At 48.8% G+C, this 19,722-nt stretch overlaps 2 protein-coding genes across 4 annotated transcripts; one reads left to right on the forward strand and one right to left on the reverse strand.

The window, feature by feature from the left end:
• Positions 1 to 175: 175 nt before the first annotated feature.
• On the reverse strand, positions 176 to 10,614 carry LOC129343602 (interferon-inducible GTPase 5-like). 3 transcript variants are annotated; one of them, XM_054999904.1, is made up of 3 exons: positions 10,527 to 10,614; positions 4,891 to 5,518; positions 176 to 2,770 (listed from the first exon to the last, which is right to left on the reverse strand). In XM_054999904.1, exons 2-3 carry the CDS (start codon positions 5,481 to 5,483, stop codon positions 1,567 to 1,569), a joined length of 1,797 nt encoding a protein of 598 aa, XP_054855879.1. In that variant the 5' UTR covers positions 5,484 to 5,518; positions 10,527 to 10,614; the 3' UTR covers positions 176 to 1,566. The 3 variants fall into 3 exon arrangements, with proteins under 3 accessions (XP_054855879.1, XP_054855878.1, XP_054855881.1); XM_054999903.1 differs by having other exon boundaries at positions 10,469 to 10,549; XM_054999906.1 differs by lacking the exon at positions 10,527 to 10,614 and adding an exon at positions 6,694 to 7,690.
• Positions 10,184 to 18,167, forward strand: LOC129342981 (interferon-inducible GTPase 5-like). Its single transcript, XM_054998939.1, has 4 exons — positions 10,184 to 10,277; positions 10,431 to 10,715; positions 12,627 to 13,308; positions 14,208 to 18,167. The coding sequence occupies exons 1-4, from the start codon at positions 10,184 to 10,186 to the stop codon at positions 15,373 to 15,375; spliced, it is 2,229 nt and encodes a 742-aa protein (XP_054854914.1). The 3' UTR covers positions 15,376 to 18,167.
• Positions 18,168 to 19,722: the final 1,555 nt, after the last annotated feature.

Here is a 19,722-nt window from a genome sequence, read left to right on the forward strand (position 1 = left end):
CACCACTGATATAAGAATACGCTTCAGGACAGGAAAAGAACCACCAGAGTTCTCTTGGCCCTACTTTGCCTCCACATCCTCTTTCCCTCACCCCACCCCCTTTTGCTCCACACCTCCTATCCTGCCCTGTAACTACAAGGAGAGATTGCACAGACAGTGGTGTATTCAACAGAGGGATTTTCCATAATAAGTCTCTTTATTAACAAAGGCAGGGAATGCAGGATTGCACCATGGAGAGGAACGAGGGAGGGGAGGGTTGCATCCAAATAAATTGGTCACCTGATGGCATGTGTTTTTGCTCATGCTTTTCTTCCCCTCTGTTCTACCTGCCACCAACAGCCCAGCTGCAACATCTGCCGCTCGGCAAACTTTCTGCCTTTCCCCCCCCATCAAATGCAAGGCACTGCCCTCTCGTGGCATCCTAAAACACTGCAGGCAGAAGCACGCAGTGAAGACAACCCAGCCTCTATGGGAGAAAAGTCATGCACAGTTTTTATGGTCAGGCATATACTAATTGCCCTTGTTATTAATAATTTTCTCCTCGTTATTGTACATTTGTGCTTAGCCAGCCAAGAGCAGTGGTTTGGAACTGACAGGCGATGGGCCAAAACCAGCTCAGAATCGCCAGCAATGAGCGCCGCTGAACAACAGAAAAGTGGATTGTTGGTCTCTAAGCCTATCAATATCTCTTCTGCACAGTCTCAGGCACAGAGAGGAGTGTTCCAGCCCCGGTGCCTGAAACCCTTGAAGCAAAGATATCAGGGCATGGACACAGAACTGTGCTGGCCCACAGACTCAACAGGCACCACGCCAGCTAGTTATCCAAACACACTAGGGGGACAGTGGAGTGGCTGTTAGGCATTCTCCTCTTCTCGGTGGCTGCAGTTTCCGCAAAAGGGAAAGAATACTAAGGTGGATTCTACAGCAAGCCCCTTTCCCCCACCTAAAATAAATGGCAGGCAGAGCACAACAGAAGGGGAGGAATGAGGGAACTATGCCAGGGTGAGAGAGAATAAGGGGAGCAGCGCCGAGAATTGGATCACTGCCCCTACAGCAACACGAGGCTCATGGGCCTCTGCCTGAAGGTATGACACATTTGAATAAATAAACCACATAAAACAACAACAGCAACAACATCCACAAGGTCTGCTACTATCCTGAATGTTCTAAGAAGCCAGAGAATCTGAAAAAAAAAACACCTTGGAATCAAGCAAATCGTTTGCACCAGACTGGTAAACAACCGAATATCTGGCTGCCCGTAGCAAGCGGGAATCTTCTCCAGGCAGGCAAACTTTGGACAGAGGATCTAGGTTCTTTTTCCCCCTCGCTAACACGTTAGAGGGATGAGTGAGACCTTCTATTTACTGGAAAGAAAACTGCACGTAGAAAGCTGCCTCCTCTACCATTCTCGACCACAGCTTCATTCATTCCAGTAACGTGCTATAGCCATGCTAGGGTCTGGCCTTGTGGATTTCTCAAGCGGCAACGTGGAGGTCAGTTGAGATGACGCTAAGCTGGAGGGCAGTTGCAAAGGGTCTTAAGGAGGGTCAGTATATTCTAGCCGCCTCAGACTTCACTGTCAAAAGCTTTCAGGAGAACCCTTTGGGAGTCACTGGCCAGCTCTTCCAAGCAGTGGCTCAGCATGGAGTAGGTAGAGTGGAAGGAAAGACTACCGGCAGCCAGGGATCCATAAAGTGGGATACGGTGGAGAAGGAATTCGGCCACCATCAAGCCTGTACCAGTGGCTTTCCCTAACAACCCGACCACCACATCTTTGTTGATGGTGCGGCCCAGAGTGCTGCGCACTTCAGCTCTCAGAACCTCCAGGGGCTTCCCAGAGCGCTCCGCTAGCCGTGTCAAGGATGCTGCATCTAAGCCAAAGTCCTGCCGGTAGGTGGAGAGCTTCCGCAGCAAGATCGAGACGTCGCAGGTGAAGGCTAAGCCAGGCAAAGGGACGGCGGCCACCAAGCAGGAGATCAAGGCAACCTTCCACACCTCCTGGTGAAGGAGTTGTCTCTTCTTCTCTATGATTGCCGAGGAGACGTTGGGCAGGGACAACAGGAAGGCGTGGCGTTTGTGGCTCGGCAATTCTTGCTCCAAAGTGTCTTCGAAGGCGTGAAAGTCAAGCTTGTTGATCTCAAAGCTACTGAGCAGGAAAACCTTGGCGTCTGCCAGCCCGGCCTTGGCCAGCTTTTCACGGCAGTCGCTCCTGATCTCCTCCAAAACTTCCTCTTCAGTGGGTGGGTTCTTCCTCCTCACTATGGAGTCGAGATCGTTGTCCACCTTGGTGCGCACAAAGTAGAACCTCTTGCCTGCTCCCACAATGGCTTGGGCCAAATGGATGTGGTTCTCCCTAAATCTCTCGGAGCCGAGGATGATGAAAAAATCGTAACGAGAGAACTCCACAGCTTCCAAGTAACGGTCCGCTTGGAAGTTGGGCGTGCCGATGCCGGGGAGGTCCCACAGGATAACATTGGGGTAACTGGGGTAGGCGTACGGTGTGGGTCGGGCTGTGGTCTCGGTCACACCCGTCTCAGCTGCTCCCTCATCCTCATCATTCAAGCCCCTCAAGGCATTGACAAACGTGGATTTGCCGGCACCGGATTCTCCCGTGACGGCGATATCAAGCTGAGCATTCCAGATGGTCTCCAGGCTGCACTGGATTCGCGTCACCACCTCGGAAAGGCCACCCAGTTCGTAGGCCTCCTGGATCTCAGCAATTTCCTTCTCGGTGATCAGTTCAAATCCTAAGCGAGCAGGTTTCAGGACCCTGCAGGAAGAGAGAAGGGAGCTCAGGGTTGTGGATGGTAGGCCAGGTGGGATCTCACACAGCTACATTCAGTAACTTTTATGGATCTGAAGCCGCAAAATGTTATATTTAGGGTATACTCAGGGCTTTTTTTCTGGGAAAGGAGGTGGTGGAACTCAGTGGGTTGCCCTCGGAGAAAATGGTCACATGGCTGGTGGCCCCACCCCCTGATCTCCAGACAGAGGGGAGTTTAGATTGCCCCCCCCGCACCGCTGGAGTTGCGTGGAGGGTAATCTCAACTCCCCTCTGTCTGGAGATCAGGGGGCAGGGCTACCAGCCATGTGACCATTTTCAAGGGGTTCTGGAACTCCATTCCACCACGTTCCAGCTGAAAAAAAGCCCTGGGTATACTGAACACCAACAACAACATTTTAGTAAAGAACTAAGTATGGTGTCTAATTGCTGGCGCTGTAACAGGATGCAACTTTTAAGCATATGTTTTGGACATGTCCAATTATACAATCTTGCTAGGAGGAAGTTATGACTCAAATTTAATTTTGTGTAAGAACACTCACTGATTTTTGAAAATGTTTATGTACTTTTAAACTACCTGTCTGTAACCTGGAACTTAACCAACAGTCAATCAAAATAGAGCCTCCACACCCATACATTAGCTAAAAGACTTGCATTACCACAATAGAGTGACAAATGCCCACCGCTCATAATTCAATGGATGGAGGACCTAATAACTTTATCAATATTTGAGCATATAGCATACAGATAACAACTGAGGACAGACATATTTTCAGATATTTGGGAACCGTTTATAGATGCTTCTGTGTAGATTTCTCACTATTATCGTCATATTTTTATTTCTATTGCAATTGAGGCTCATTTTAATTTTTTTTCTCTTCTTTTCAAATAAAAAAAATATTTTAAAAGTGGCTACATTCAGGAAATTTTGAACTGGGATTTCAAATTAAATAAATATTTTGAACAATGTTAACAAAAGAAGACAAATTTACCATGAACAAGTATGGGACCTTAAAGAAGCTCTGAGATTTGCCCGTGTTTCATGTCCCACATTTAGCCCAGCTAACATGACAGATCCTCAACACAACAGTCCCAACAGCTCTAGATAAACAGACCATGGCCGATTCCAGACGGCCCTCTGCAATCCAAAACGTTGCGCGTTGTCGCATCATCGCGCGGAAAACGCGAAATATCGCATTTTCTCGCGCGATATTTTGCGTGACCTCGCGCAAAACTCGCGTGAGAAAACGCGATATTTCACGTTTTCCGCGAGCAACGTTTTGGATTGCAGAGGGCCGTCTGGAATCGGCCCATATTTAAGTACTTGAGGTGGAAAATTTTCCATGGAAAAATATAGCAATTTTCTACCTCACATCTGTGGCTACATTAAATATTAAAGTGATATATCTGAACTGTGTGACATTAATACAGAGGGTTGAACCCTATGAATCTCTTGTGCCAAGTTTCCCTTCAAAGGAGAAAGATTTCCTCCAATGGAGACTGACTTTTTCTGATGGAGAAAGGCTTTCTTTAATGGAGAAAAGTCTTTCTCTGTTGCCAGAGAACTTGGCGGAAGGGATTCATAGGGTTGAGCCCAGTGGCTTCAGAAAACGGGGCTTCAATGATTTAGCAATCTTGACTTCTACAGAAAGACAGCTCTAAGAGATCTTCGCAGCTGACGCTGTGTCATAATAACTATGTAAAAAATGCCGTTCAGCCTGCTTGATCCACATGACTTGGTAATATGAGCATCCATCCGTGGGTAGTTCCTCTGCAACAGAGGTTGTTTACCTAGAAGAAGCGCCTTCACCCATCTCAGGCTAAAACATACAAGATGCAGGAAGATTCGGGAGTAGGTACTTCCAGCATTTTTAAAGGGGGGGCCCTACTCAGACCAAAGCAGCGCAGGAAAAAAGAAGGTAAACTTGTGTGTGCGGTTCGGTTGATCTGAACCCACTTCCCCCAGTGTTAGTTATTAGCACCACAGTGACATTACAGATACAAACCTCGGTCTCTTTATCCCAACCCTGCACTCTTATTTGCAAATCACAGCCCAATCCTGTTTTTCCAAAAGCAGGTTTCGGCAGCAACCAAGCTGTTTGACTGACCTCTCATACACTTGTACGTCCTTCAGCAACGTTTCTCGCAGTTGGGGGCAGTCCAGTGCGTAGGGCTCAAAAGCAGAGACCAAGAAGACAAAGGGCTCCCCCAGGCTGGGAGCCCCCAACGACTCGGCACAGACCCCCCGCAAGGCCTCCAGCACCTCGGACCGTTTGTAGCTTTCGCGCATCAGCCGCTTGAGCGTATGCACCTCCAAGTCAGCCTTGGTACGGGCAAAATAGACTTTCTTGCCAGCAGCTCGGACCTCCCCAGCAAGACGGGCGTGCGCCTCATCAAACTTGCCATCGGTCACCACGACAAACACGTCCGCCTCCCCCAGCCATCGCTCCGCTTGTCCTTCACTCTCCATTTCCAACTCCCAAATCAGTAAGTTAGGGTGGGTCAGATCAGGGTACATGACAGGACACCCTGATTTAGCCGGGGCCCCAACGGGTGCGGCTCCAACATCCCCTTCCATCATCCCTCGCACAGCATTCAGAAGGGCTGATTTGCCCACGCCAGGCTTGCCCACGAGGACTACGGAGACATCCCCTTGCTCGGGGGAACCCGAAGTGGAGCTCTGAGGGGTCTTGAGAGGCATTGTGGATGCAGAGAATGGTTTCCTTCAAAAAGATCCTGTGGAAACATAAGGGAAAGAGAAAATACGAAGCAGAAGCAAAAGATTTTGCCCACAGGCTAGTGCCAAACACAGTGAATTTTGCCAGATAATATTTTAAGCCAACTTTCTATCACACACGCAGGCTGTCAAAAGGGAACTAGCTGGCCTCCAGCCGAGAACACGCTGCAATAATGCTTTCTACTAATTTCACTGCTTGCTACTGAAGACAAGGCACACATCCTTCTCCATCCGGTGCAAACAAAGCGCTATCAGCTCAAATCATTCCATGGTTTGTTTGCACCATATTCTCCCATCACCAGATGAAACAAAGAACGAACCAATAAAAAGGAGAGGGAAACCATGTGCCCATAATTAAAGGAAGCAGAAACTTCAATCACTCAGTGACTATGTAAGCACTGACAGCCTTTTAAATCTGGCCTTGATGAATTTTCTTTGTCTTTAAAAGGCACTCCAAAAATTTAGGAGCCAGATTTATTTTTCATCCTTCATGGTTTTATATTTTAATGACCATATGTTTCTATTATTCTACCACAAAAGCTGATCCTCAACTCTTAAAAAAAGACATTTTTTAAATGGCTTTAAAAAAACATTTTTTTAAAGTGTTGTAGTGTATAAGACAAGTGTTGTAGTGGGTAAATAAATATAGGGTAACCTTGTCCGTCATCACCATAAAAAGCTAGCCTCTATCCCTTGCCTAAATAAGTTTTGTACCTCTACCGAGAATCGCCAAGAGGCATTTAAAGTAAATGACTACTGAAAAAACGAGATGCCACAATGAGATTTCTAGGTGCCAGCCCTGACTGGGCGGCTGATCTGCAAGGATTAGCCCCCAGGACTCCCAGGGAGGGAGCCAGGGTCCGGGACGCGGCGGGAAGAACTCCCCGAAATCAATGCGGGGGGGGAATTGCCCGTTTGTCCCTATGGAGGCCGGCAGACGTGCGCGGCGCCTCGAGTGCCGCCGGGCAACGAGAAACGGCAAGTAAAAGAAACAGGCGGAAGCCTGTAAACAAGCGAATCCCTTCTGTTCTACAAGCGTTTGTGAAGGAGAGGTTGATCTGAAGAAGACTCGCTCTTCCCCTTCGTTGAGTTCCAGAATTTTGTTGGTGCCCCCCCCCCCCAAAATGGCAGCAAAGAAGCAAAGTCCCGCTCTCGGTAAGTCAATCTCGGCTACCTTGCAGAAGGGGGAGTCGCTCGAAGAGTTGGTGCGCAGGGCGGTGGTGGAAGCTATAAAACCCTTTGTTGACAAGCTGAACGAAACTGATCAAAGGGTGGGCTTAATTGAAAGCGAGGTGAAAACCATTAAGGCAGCAGCGGGGGGGGGGCAGAAAAGTCTGCTCTGGAAAGTGCGTCACTTGTGAAGGCTACAAAAAAGGAGCTGAAGTTGGTGGAGAACCAGCTGATCGGGCTACAGGTGGAACGAATGCAGACAATTTTGCGTCTCCAAAACGTGAAAGAGGAGGAAAAAGAGGATCTGTGGGAGGTGGTCTCGGAATTACTGGCGACACCCGCGAGGACGACTAAAGAAGAGGTTAAAAGCGCCATTTTGGAGGTCCGTCGGGCTTCTTCAAAATATGCAACAAAGCGACAGTTGCCTCGTGAGATCATTATTGACTTTTCATCTAAAAAGATTCGGGACACCATCCTATATAACTCATACAATGCGGATTTGGACTTTATGGGTTTGAAAGTTAAGATTTTGAAGGACGTTCCATTTCTAGTCCGGAAACGGCGTTTTAAATATAAAAAGTTTGCAGCTCTTCTGAGGGACCGTGGAATAAAGTACAAATGGTTATTCCCAGAAGGAATATGGTTCAGATATAAAGATCAGGCCTATAAGATATTATCAGAAGATCAACTAAAGGATTTTGAGAATAAAAACCCAGAACTCTGCTGCACCAAGAACGAAGAAAAGGAGGAGCCGGAGGGGGGGGGGGGGAGGAGAGCATCGCAACAGCAGTTGCACAGAGAGAATTGCGTCCGGGACCTAGAAGGGGGAGGAAAGTTTAATCAGAATTTGAAATGTTTATTCTCTGTATGATTAACCACTCCATCATTATCCTATGGAGCTATTTTTGTATTATGATAGTATGAAGGGAAACATTGAAGTGTAGTGTTTAGTGTTTGTAGTTCATTCCCCCCCCTTTTCTTTTTCCACCCCCCTTTGTCCCTTCCCTCTCCCCTTTCCTTGTGATAGTCTTGTGTAGTGTTTTGTAGTTATGAAAAATAAAAAAATTTATAAAAAAAAAAAAAGAGATTTCTAGGTGCCATGATGCCCCGGCGCCTGGAATTTGTCAAGCCCTATCTTAAAACTTAAATTCCTGATAGGTCTTAAGTATGTAGCAGCAAAATTAAACAGGAGTCCGGGGGTACATTAAAGACTAACTAGATGTATTTATTTCATACACTGCAACACATGTTATAGCGCTTTTTAAAAAATAACTAAAATTATTCCAGCATAAACTCTGACCCAAAAATTTATGCTGGAATTTTGTAAAGGTTTTGCTACCTGCTACTAGCAACATGCTTTTTAAAAAGGCAGCTTGAACAGTTTCCACCTACTCTCCCTGAATCGCACTTTCCCACCATCTGACCTTTACATAACTGTGCCTGAGAGATGCTTCCTGTTTAACAATAAAACTTAATCCACCCAAGTGAACAAATTATGCAAAATCTATTGCATTTGCACGTGTGAGATGTGTGTGTGTGTGTGTGACTGTTTTTCAGTCCATTCAGCATTCAAGATTTAGGTTTTGAAAGAGTAAGGAAGGCAAGAAGGGGGGGCAGGGGGGACGCAGGGAAATCACTAGCAATGTCTTGCTCCTAAACAGAGCCGTTGACCAGGATTAATATCACTGTGCCATATTAAATGAATACTCGGAAGGCATAATTGAAAAGGATCGACATAACAAATCAGCAAAATAGGTGCCCATAATTCAGCAAAATTGGCGGCTGCAAAAGGACAGCTACAAGAGCTTTTCAGAGATTAAATCGTTCCGCTAACGGCTGTGTGAGCAGGCAAAAAAATCAGGTAATCAGGCATTCTTTGTTTGGTGGGCCTCCTTGACAAATGGAATGCCCTTCCCAGAAGTCAAGTTTATCTGCCTCTGCAGAAAGCACTGCCTCCAATGTCGAAATGGTTGCTGCTGTGCACTCTTCAGAACAACGCAGAACTGACTCGGCTCGCAATGTAGGCGCCTGGCCTTGGATCTCTGTATATTTGCAACTCTACATGCTCATTGAATTGTTTGGGTCGGTAGCCCAATGAGAAATAGCGACTGTGAAGAACCACAGTTCAGACCGTGAACTCCTTTATCTGACAAAGGGCAGTCTGACTGTCGAAAGCCTGTGCTCTGGGAATATGCTTGGTCTTTAAGATGCCACTGGACTCAAATCTTGCACAGTTCAGACTAGTGGCACAGTGTGGGGGCACATGTGGTTTAACCAGGGCTTTTTTTTATGGGAAAAGAGGTGGTGGAACTCAGTAGGTTGCCAGCACATTGGGCAACTCTTGGCGGGAGGTGGTGCCCCTGGTACCACATCTGCACGCGCAAAGTGCACGCATGCTCCCAGGGCCAATGACGTCACTTTGGATCAGCTGGAACAAGGGGGGAGTTTTTAAAAGTTTAACTCACCCTTTGTGCCACGGTGCAGAGAGCAATCTAAACTCCCTTCTGTCTGGAGATCAGGGAGCGGGGCCACCAGCCATGTGACCATTTTCAAGAGGTTCCAGAACTCAGTTCCACTGCATTCCAGCTGAAAAAAAGCCCTGGGTTTAACCCTTCTCCCCCCTTTGCTAATCAAAATCAGTAAGCAGCAAGCACATGCCCCCTCCCAGGGCAAACAACAGCCAGAGGGTCAGAGTCAATCAGAGAATGTGCCCAGGGGTGCAAGCAAAAACACACCTGTGTTATATTCTTCATCCAAAAAAGGGCACTTGCAATTCAAGGCCCCAATTTTGTCTCCCAGAACCCAGCATGCCCTCTCACCCCAATTCTATTTCTTGACTTGCTCACAGTTAGCTGGGGTTCCCAATTCCAGGTTGGGAAATACCTGGAGATTGGGGGGGGGGGGGGCTGGGGAGAATGGGGTTTGGGGAAGGAGCGCAGCAGGGTATAATTCCACAGCGCCTCCAAAGCAACTGTTTCCACCAGGAGAATACTGATCTCTGTAGTCTGGAGGTCAATTGTCATTCTGGCCCCACCTGGAGTTCGGCAACCTTAACTGACAGACAGGCGCAGATGGCTATTTTCATGGATAAGCCACCAGTAAGAAATGGAAATATTGGCAGATATGATTTGCTGTTTTGATCAACCGATTAAGCAGATGCTGTTTGATGTGGATGTGCACATGTGCACATGTGGATCAGCATGACTCAAAATTTTGCTAAAAAGGATTTCCCAGCCCAAGAGGGCCCAGCAGATGGACCCATGTGCGCCTGACACCGGGGTTGCCAACTCTGGCTCAGGAAATTCTTGGAGATTTGAGGATGGAGCCTGGGAAGGGCGGAGTTTGAGGAAGAAGCTGAGTGGAGATGCAATCCCATTAGAGCTGCCATCTCTGGTTTGAGAAATCCCTGGAGATTTGGAGGGCAGGGATCTTAGGAGAGTATAGTTTGCAGAGGAAGCTAGGGTTCCCATCTCCGTGTTGGGAAATTTCTGGAGATGGCGGTGGAGCCTGGGAAGCGGAGGGAGCACAACAGGGTGCCACCCTCCCAACCTGCCTCTGTAGTCTGGAAACCAGGCGTCATTCCAGCAGGTCTCCCGGCCCCACTTGGATGTTAACAACCCTAGATCATCCTGCCATTTTCTCCAGGAGAACTGATCTCTCGCCTGGAGATCAGGTGCCATTCCGGGAGAACTCCAGGCTCCGCCTGGAGGTGAGCAGCTCCCCCAGCCCCTGATCCCAAAGCGGACAGTCCGTGCGCACCGACCGGGGCCCCCTTTTACCCGTTGCGCGGGGGCTGTCCAGCAAGCTTGAGCGCCGGCGCCGCTGGTCTCCGCTTACCGATCCCAGCTGAGAGACGCCGGGAGGAGCCACCGGAGGAAGAGGAGGAGCCGCCGCCGCGTCCTTCGCCCCGTAGGTTTGTTTCCCGGCTGCGCTCAGGGCGCGTCTATTGCGCGCTACCCCGCGGGAGCCTGCAGGGGACCCACCGCGCGCGGGGCAAGGAGCGCACGGAGGCCGAAGGCGAGGAAGGTCGGGCGGCGGTTGGTTTGGGGAAGGAGCTGCTGCAGCCGGATGCCTGGGTCCTTTTGGAGAAAGGGGGCTGGGGGGAGGGAGTGCGGGGGTCCCTGATTCTCGGGAAGGTGGGAGAGCTCGGGGGAAGGAGACACACCGGCGGGGGTGGGGTGGGGGAGCTTTTATTTCACGGCACAGGCGAGCCGGAGGACAGCGGGTTCTTGGCCGGGATTCTTGGTTCTTTTCGAAGCAGGGCGAAAGGGGGGAGGGACTCGGGAGCGCAGGATTCCGTTCTAGGAAAGGGGCTGCATTCGAAGGGCCCGACGGTTGCCAGCCTTCAGGTGGTATCTGGACATCTCCTGGAATTACTGCTTATCTCCAGGTTACAAGGATCAGGTCCCCTGGAGGAAATGGCCGCTTTGGAGGGTGGACTCTAGGGCATTATACCCCGCTGAGGGCCCTCCCCTTTCCAGGCTCCACCCACCCGCCCCAAATCCCCCGGAATTTCCCAACCAGGAGCTGGCAGCCCTTGGCTGGGGAGAAGCTGTTTATTTCTTGGCAGCAGGAATTGCTGCCTGGTTTGACTTCCTCCAGAAAGGGTTTAGCCATGTTAGTCTGTACGTAGTAGCAAAATAGAGAAGAGTCCAGTAGCACCTTTAAGACTAACCAACTTTACTGTAGCATAAGCTTTCGAGAACCACAGTTCTCTTCGTCAGATGCATGGAGGGTAAGAAGAAACTGTTTCTTCTTACTGTTTCTTCTTACCCTCCGTTCATCTGACGAAGAGAACTGTGGTTATCGAAAGCTTATGCTACAGTAAAGTTGGTTAGTCTTAAAGGTGCTACTGGGCACTTTTCCAGAAAGGGTGAATCTTAAGATTCTCCCTCCACCCTTTCTGGGCTGATCTCTCTTCTCTTTCCTTTGGTCTCTGCAGTAGAAAAGAGCAAGAGTCCAGTAACACCTATAAGACTAACAAAAATTGCGGTAGGGTATGAACTTACGTGAGTCACAGCTCACAAACTCTTACCCTATCACAAATTGTATTAGTCTTATAGGTGCTACTGGACTCTTGCTTTTTTCTACTGCTACAGACAGACTGACGGGGCTACCCATCTTGTTTGGTCTCTCTGTTAGGTTGGAAGCCTGCTGACAAAGAGTTTAAAAAATACTTAACAGCACCAAGTAGATTTATTACTGCTATTATTCGGCAATCTTGGTGCCTGGGCAGAATTGATCCTAGAGGCCTTGCTCTATGGGGGCGTGTTGTGAGAGGGCGTTGGTCCCTTGGGACCTGAAGGAATAGGAGCCCAGGTTCTCTTGCCTGCAGTTTCCTGAAATGGAACTGGATCTAGTAGGAGCAGGGCTTCATTGGAGTTAGGGAGTTGCAGATTTGGCTCCACCTAGTAGGAGCAGGGCTTCATTGGAGTTAGGGAGTTGCAGATTTGGCTCCACCTAGTAGGAGCAGGGCTTCATTGGAGTTAGGGAGTTGCAGATTTGGCTCCACCTAGTAGGAGCAGGGCTTCATTGGAGTTAGGGAGTTGCAGATTTGGCTCCACCTAGTAGGAGCAGGGCTTCATTGGAGTTAGGGAGTTGCAGATTTGGCTCCACTTTCACATTTTTAAACTAAGTAACCCACCAACCCCGGCTGCAGATGAGGAAAGTCGACACATTCTTTGTTTTCCAGCAGCATCTTTAAAAAGCTGTTCATTGGGCAGGAATCCAACAGGTGCAGTCTATGCACTGTGATTTCCTTTCTAGCACTGCAAGAAAATCTTTATGATGTGGGGAAAGGAACAGGGAAGCATTCGATGGAGAGATGGCTGGATAAACAACTGCCCGGGGCTTCTGAAAGAGTTAAGAACCAACGCACGCACGCGCGCACACACACCAGGTGCTGCATAATACCTCTCTTTCTTCCTTGTCTTGTAGATTCCATCATGGACGAATCACAGCTGAGAAACCTGAAGGCTCAGTATGAGGCCCAGAATGCCAGCACTGCCGCCTCCCAAATCCAAGTGCTGGTGGATTGCGTTAACACCCTCAAGATAAAAGTTGGGGTCCTGGGGCCACGTGGAGCCGGAGTGAGCACACTTGTTCAGGCTGTGCTGGACAAACCCCGCCGGGTGACCGATCCACGGGCTTACTTCCGGGAGACTCCGGAGCCTACTAAGCAGCTGGTCGCACACATCCACCCCGTCTACCCCAACCTCACCCTGTGCGACCTGCCCGGCTTTGAGGTGTCCGAGAAACCGGCGACGTATCTCAAGCGCTTGGGTGACCTGAGCAAGTACAACTGCTTTGTGGTAGTGGTAAGCACAACCTTGGGAGACACCCACCTGCAAGTCCTCAAGGACCTCAGACAGAAGGGGAAGACTCTCTTCTTGGTGCGCACCAAGGTGGATTTGGATCTGCATACAGCCGAGAGGCGGCTCCGTTTTAAATTCAACTGCGGCGAGCAACTGGGGCAGATCCGGAAGGAACTGACGGAGACGTTGGCAAAGAATGGGATGGATACCAAGAGGGTCTTCCTGGTGTCAGGGCTGGAGACGGAGAGATACGAGTTCACTCGCTTTGAAGATAGCCTGGAAGGGGAGATGCTCAGCTTGAAAAGGTGAGGAAGGAAGGTGTGGGGGGGGGGAACCTTGGTGATAATGAGGCTTCTCAGATCTTGGTAAGTTTCGCACCAAAAATACCAAAACTAACTTGAACGTTCACATGAACTCACCTGAAGCCAACTTATACTGAATCAGACTTCAATCAAGGTCAGTATTATCTACTCAGATGGGCAGTGGATCGTAGTGATTAAGGGGTTGGGTTGCAAATCAGCACTCTGCTGGTTCGACTCCCAAGGCAGGTGGCCTTGGGTAAGCCAGTCAGTCCCTACTCCCAAGGTGTATTTGTGGGATAATAATAACACTGACTTTGTTCACTGTTCTGAGTGGGCTCTAATCTGTCTGGAAGGGCAGTATATAAGTGCAGATATTATTGTGAGAGCTGCTGTAGCACAATGGTTAAGTGGTTGGGCTGCAGATCAGCACTCTGCTGGTTCGACTCCCACTACTGCCCTGAGCTCTGCAGGTGGCCTTGGGGAAGCCACTCCTCTCAATCCCAGCTGTATTGAAGGGGGGATGATAATAATAACACTGACTTTGTGCACCACTCTGATTGGGCATTAATATGTCTAGAAGAGCGGTATATAAGCACAGCTATTATTATTATCGTTATCACCTTATCTCTGGTCCTTTTAATTGGAGGTGCCGAGGATCATACCTGGGACCTTCTGCATGCCAGGCTCTTCCACTGAGTCACACAAGCTTTAATGTAAGCACCTGTTTGAGAATTAAAATTTTCATCAGAGGCTCTTTTATTCATTCTCCTTTGTTTGAGAGGTGGTAGGAACTGCTCGGCTGTGGCACCCTGACCTTGGAATGTTCTCTGCCCCGTGCTGGATCTTATTTGTTTCAGGCACTGGGACAGCAAGCTGTTTGTAATCCCCTTCTCTCTCCCTAGAAGCCTTGACGGGGACCTGGAAGACTTGAATGCAGTGAGCCAGAAGAAGATCGAGGAGCTATATAACATAAGCAAGAGCGGCAGCTTGTCCGAAGTCCCGGACGTCATCTGCTCCGCGTTAGTCGATTCCTCGCAGATCCGTCTGGACGTTGCCGTGATAGGAGAAGTCGGCTCAGGGAAGTCCTCGCTGGTCAATGCCCTGAGAGGCGTGGCTGCTGGAGAATCAGGTGCAGCCCCCACCGGGGTGACCGGGACGACGAGGAAAGCCACAGACTATCTGCTTCCAACGGTCCCCTACATGCACCTCTGGGATCTGCCAGGGGTTGGAGTGACAGAAGAGGATGTGAGCCACCTGGATCTCAGCCGCTACGACTTGTTCCTGCTGGTGGCCTCCGAGCGCTATAAGCATGTCCATAGTTGCTTGGCCAGGGCCATTGCTGCAGCTGGGAAGGATGTCTTCTTTGTGCGAAGCAAGATAGAGGTGGACATGGAGGCCCAGCCTGGGAGCAAGCCCATCCCTAAAGAAGAACTGAGAGAACTGGTACGGAAGAACTGCACGGAGGCCCTGAAGAAGGATGGCATCCCCTCTCCACAGGTCTTTCTAGTCTCCAGCCTTATGCAGGAAACCTACGATCTTCCTCTCCTCCAGGAAGCCCTCAGTTACAGCGCTCCTGACCTTAAGAGGAAAGCTCTGAGGAGAGCCATCCCGACCGTCCTGTCCCGACTGGTAAGACGGAAGTCCAAAGTGCTGATGAAGGACGTGTGGATGAAGGCTCTGCAGACTTGCCTGTACTGTGTGGAAAGGCCAAACCCAGATGTGGCCGAGAGCCTCATCACCTACATCGCCAGCTTCTGCATAGACCTCGGCCTGGATGGAGAGTCTGTGGAGCACACTGCGCGGGTCACTGGCAAAGCCGTCACACTGCTGCAAGCACAGATCCGAAGCCCCTTTGCCAAGCCACTGGACTCCAAATACGTGCTGAGTCTCATCACCAAACCGGTCTCGATGTCCACCTGGGCGTGGAGCTACGTGCCGTACTTGGGCCGAGGGACTAATCTGGAACCCGAGATCTCTTTCGAGTCCATTTACAGGATGTTGAAGCAAGTCGTGGTGGAATTGTCTGAGGATGCTGAGCGGGTGCTTTTCAGGGCGCTTATGGAAGAATAGAGCTGGGCAGGAATTTGGGGAAGGGGTAAGTAATTGCAACACCCCACCTCCCCCTCTGCCTTAACGTCAGCTGCAAGTTGGAAACTGGAGAGGAATGATTCCTGGAAAAGCCTGGCTGGGACAAGATCAGTGTTTCTGAGAACAATGCCATATGGTGGATTGGATCACAGAGATCCAATCCACTAGTGGAAGTGGTTTCTTCTGGTGGAAGGAGTCTTCCCAAAGCAAGATGCTTGGAAGGTAATGAGGGGAGGGTTCCTTCCACCAGAGGGAAAGCTCTTCTGCTAGTGGAATAGATCCACGGCATCCAACCCATTGGTATTAAAGCTAATTTTGAAGGTCAAGCAGACTTATTTATATGCTGGGGGCGGGGGGGGGGTGTTCTCAAAAGTGCAAGAAGCGATCATTGGATCCCAACTTCTATGATGGTAAAAGAAAACTTGGATGTAGAACAGGAGGTCAAGTGCTTTACCAAACTGGTCAACCTATGCCTGGGCTGTACCACCTTCAGACAGCAGGTAGGGGCTCTCATGAATGCTCGTCCATGTAAAACAGTCCTTTTGACATACAAAACGAGAGGGCAGTGAGAAAGCCCCGCGGAAGGTTAGCATTCCATGCTTAGGGAGTCCTGCGGTATGGAACAGTGCCTCCCCCCGCCCCGCAGTCTGAAGTGACAACAGTCCTAACGCAGCATCACCACCACGTCTGCTAATTGTGAGAATAGCCTCAAGACCTCAGGTGATTACAAAAAAGCATCCCCGTCCCTTAAGAGGGGAGCTTGGCTTGCTACTGTCTGTGGCATATACAACCCCTATGTACCATATGCCCCAAGAGGAATCCCATCTGGATTTTTTTTTTAATCATGCAGACACTGGAGAGAGGCATTTTGTTCAACTCTTTAACTAATTGTACTGCTCAACCTGATAGATGGATATTCTGCACATTCTAACCGTACTTGGAGAAGATAGGGGCAGGGAAATCCATTTGTATTTTCTCATATCCCACTCATTAATGTTTTGCATAGCTGTCACTTGCCGATTGTGGGATCGTTCTGTTTCGATAATCTTGATCGTTCACTGAAAACAATCGAAAGAGGCGATTGTGGACATAAGCGTTTTTCTTGTGTCTTTCTGTTATTAGTTGTTGCTGGGTGGCAAAGCATTATTTCCAGGAAACATCACGCTTGAGATATACTGTTTGACTAGCAAGAGAGCGCACACGCACTTGTGTTATTTCCTTTTGATACTTGCAGTAGTTTTTTTTTTATGTTTGCTTTGTGACGTGATAGCTGTTCAAAACACAGATGCTCAGTTCTTCCTGGGATGCGCAGAACTAGGTGTGCATGGTTGTTGGGGTCATGGCCCATAGAGAGAAGTGCACACTTAATTTACAGGAAGTGCCAGCTATTTCCAGGTGAAATTCTGACACTCAGAGGAGCTGATGGAACTAAAGTCAGCAAAGATTCCTTGTGGGTGCATCTTGAGAGTTTGGGTGTGTTTCTCACACCATCAGTTAACAGAACCACCCTGGAGAACTTTGCATGGGGTGTGTGCACGCAAATGTTCTCCCACAAGAAAGGAAGCCAGGATGAGTCCCTGTCTCTGTTTTTTGTCTACTAACAGGAGTGCAGCCCGAGATTTTATGAGGGAGTCTGTATTGTTTCTGTAGGGCTTGCAAGACCAGCGGGGGAAAACCACGATCCGGTGAGCCTGCTAACAGCAATCTGTCTTCATGCACGAGTCCTGCAAAAAAATCATTCAAATGTCGGGGACCCAACTGGAACAGAAAGCCCTCGTGGTAGACTTACATTAAAAACAACATGCCAGCCCTGAACGTCCCAAGCACCAAACTGAAAGCCACCATTTGAATGCCAGGCTTACAACACAGATATGGGGTTGCTCTCCCTCTGGCGTAAGCCCGGCATCAGGGCCCGCACCCAAATGGTGCAGTCAGAACCTGGACGGGCCACTCCATCAGCACTGGGGATGGAACCCCTGTGGCCCACTCAAGTTCTTCAGCGCATCCCTAAAGAAGAGAGCAAACCTACCACTGATGCTATTTGAGCATGCAAGAGAGAACTCTTCCTTGGCTTTGCCTTGTTAGTTAATTGTAATTAACAGTCGCAGCAGCTGCCGCCGCCGCCATGCCTTTTCTTTTCCCCCATTACAGATTGCTTGCTCGGTAATAGGCAGCTATCTCCGAGGGAGAACGACAACAGCTGTTGATAGAAGAGCCCTTCTGTAGCTCTGATGCAGGTAGGCAGTGACTCCTTAGCAGGGTAGTGGTCTAGGCGGCATTACAGTCGCCGGATTCATATGGAGCAAGGAGTACAGGGAAACAGTGGAAAACACACAAGAGTGTCAGCGGGAGGGGAAAGAATCTCATCCTGGAAAATACGCTGTATTTACTTTACTATCGCCACCAAATGTACTTCAGTCTTTGGATCTGCAAATATTACATAAACTTGATAGACCTTGATTAGGTGGCTTGTCTGTTCTTCACATGGGAATGGTTATTGTGAACTGTAGCAGAGTTATGTTCTAATGGGTAGTTTCTAGTCCTATAAACATAGTGCCCCCTGCAAGGAAAGACCCCCATTAATAAAGGGGAGGCTAAAATAGGGAAATTTACTCAGACAGATGGGGTGATATTTATTACCTGTTTAGAGACACATAAAACAGCATGTGGCAGTAATTCACAACCTCATATATAAATGTTTGTCTAGTGAGGACCCATCCCATCCAATGAAGTGAGCATATGCTAGAATAAAATCTTGTTAATCTTTTAAGATGCCACCAGACTCCTGTCCGTCTTTCTCATATAAAATCAGAAGTTAGCCCTTGGAAGCCTATTAGGCTCAAGACAGGCAAAAACAAGTACTACTTCACACAACAACGGGTTTATGGAACTCACTGCCACAAGTTTACACGGCTGTAAAGACAGGGCAGACTTTTCAATGGTTGTCCATCATGCTTTCGGCATGGAACCTCCATACTTAGAGATATACACTTATTACCAGATCTAACATCCTTACAGCTGTAGCAAATGCCAGCTAGAATTTAAGATGTGAAAAAAAAATCATAGCTCCCTAACTCATGTCCATCCCTTTGCTTCTCAGGGGCCACAAAACCAGACGCATAAGAACATAAATACGGCCAGCAGGATCGTTCAGCAGGCCATCTAGTTTAGCATCTTGTTTCAGTGACCAACCAGGTACACTGGAAGGCCTGCATCAAGGCCAAGGCATTACTCTGTTTTAAAGCTACACCAGGGAGAAATTTTTACCGAGACCCCTTGGGTCACATGGGAGCAACTTCCCCTCCCGCATCATGGTGTACTTTCTTCCCAATTACACAAATTCAAAACACACTATCTTGCTCAGGTGTACAACCACCTTTTATTGTTTCCTTGTGAAAGACCGGACCTTTGTCTCTTTCAGTGCTCACAGTATTATTTTGAAAAATAAAATCACCAAAGAATAAACAGGTTGTGGGTGGTTGAAAGGAGCATTTACTGTGACATCTGGCTCGTTTGTTGTAGTGAACCCAGGCAAACCTTTCCGCTCAAGACAGCCCTTCCAGTAGCTTTCAGAGCCACACGCAGAAAATGTTTTCTCCCAGCTGCAACACCCATCGCGGAATGTTGTGAGAACGTTGCTTGCAGCTGCTGGTCAAGTGTCCAGCTCAGCATCCCACATGACGCTCCTACAGCATCGGGTCATTTTTCACTGTTATTAAACTATCTCAGAACCTACACTTGCTGGTGCACCACATCACCTCTGGAGTATTTGTATAGCCCTTTAAAAACAAAACAAAAATGGTTTCAAGCAGCCAATGGTATATTTTTTAACTTATACCCTGCTGCTCTCCCCAGTGGGGAACCCAACATAGCTTACAACCTCTCTGTCTGCTCCACTTTCTCCTCTAACAGCCACACTGTGAGGTAAGTTGAGAGAAAATGACTGCCTCAAAATGACCCAGCAAGCTTCCGTGACAGAGCAGTTACATTCACAGTTGGCATCGACCAAAAGAGCCATCCCTAGCATACGACCTGCAGCTCAGGGAGGCTTGCAGCTTACCTATTCCTCTGGCAGTGGCTGTTCCAAGGTGGGAACCACCTACCAACCCCTTCCTTGAAATGTGGGGCAGATGCCCCACTGAGAAAGTGCTCACAAGAGCCATATGTGGCATGTCAAAGAACCTCATGTGGCTCCTGAGTGTCACCGCTCAAACCACAACATTCCACACTTATTTAGCGGAAGGAGCTCTCCATTGCTGCTGCTGGGTGTGCCCTAACATGGATGTGGTAGGGAGGAAAAGAGGCAGGTTTGTTGCTGGCCAACACCTA

Source organism: Eublepharis macularius, chromosome 15 (assembly GCF_028583425.1).
Source record: "Eublepharis macularius isolate TG4126 chromosome 15, MPM_Emac_v1.0, whole genome shotgun sequence".
NCBI lineage: Eukaryota > Metazoa > Chordata > Lepidosauria > Squamata > Eublepharidae > Eublepharis > Eublepharis macularius.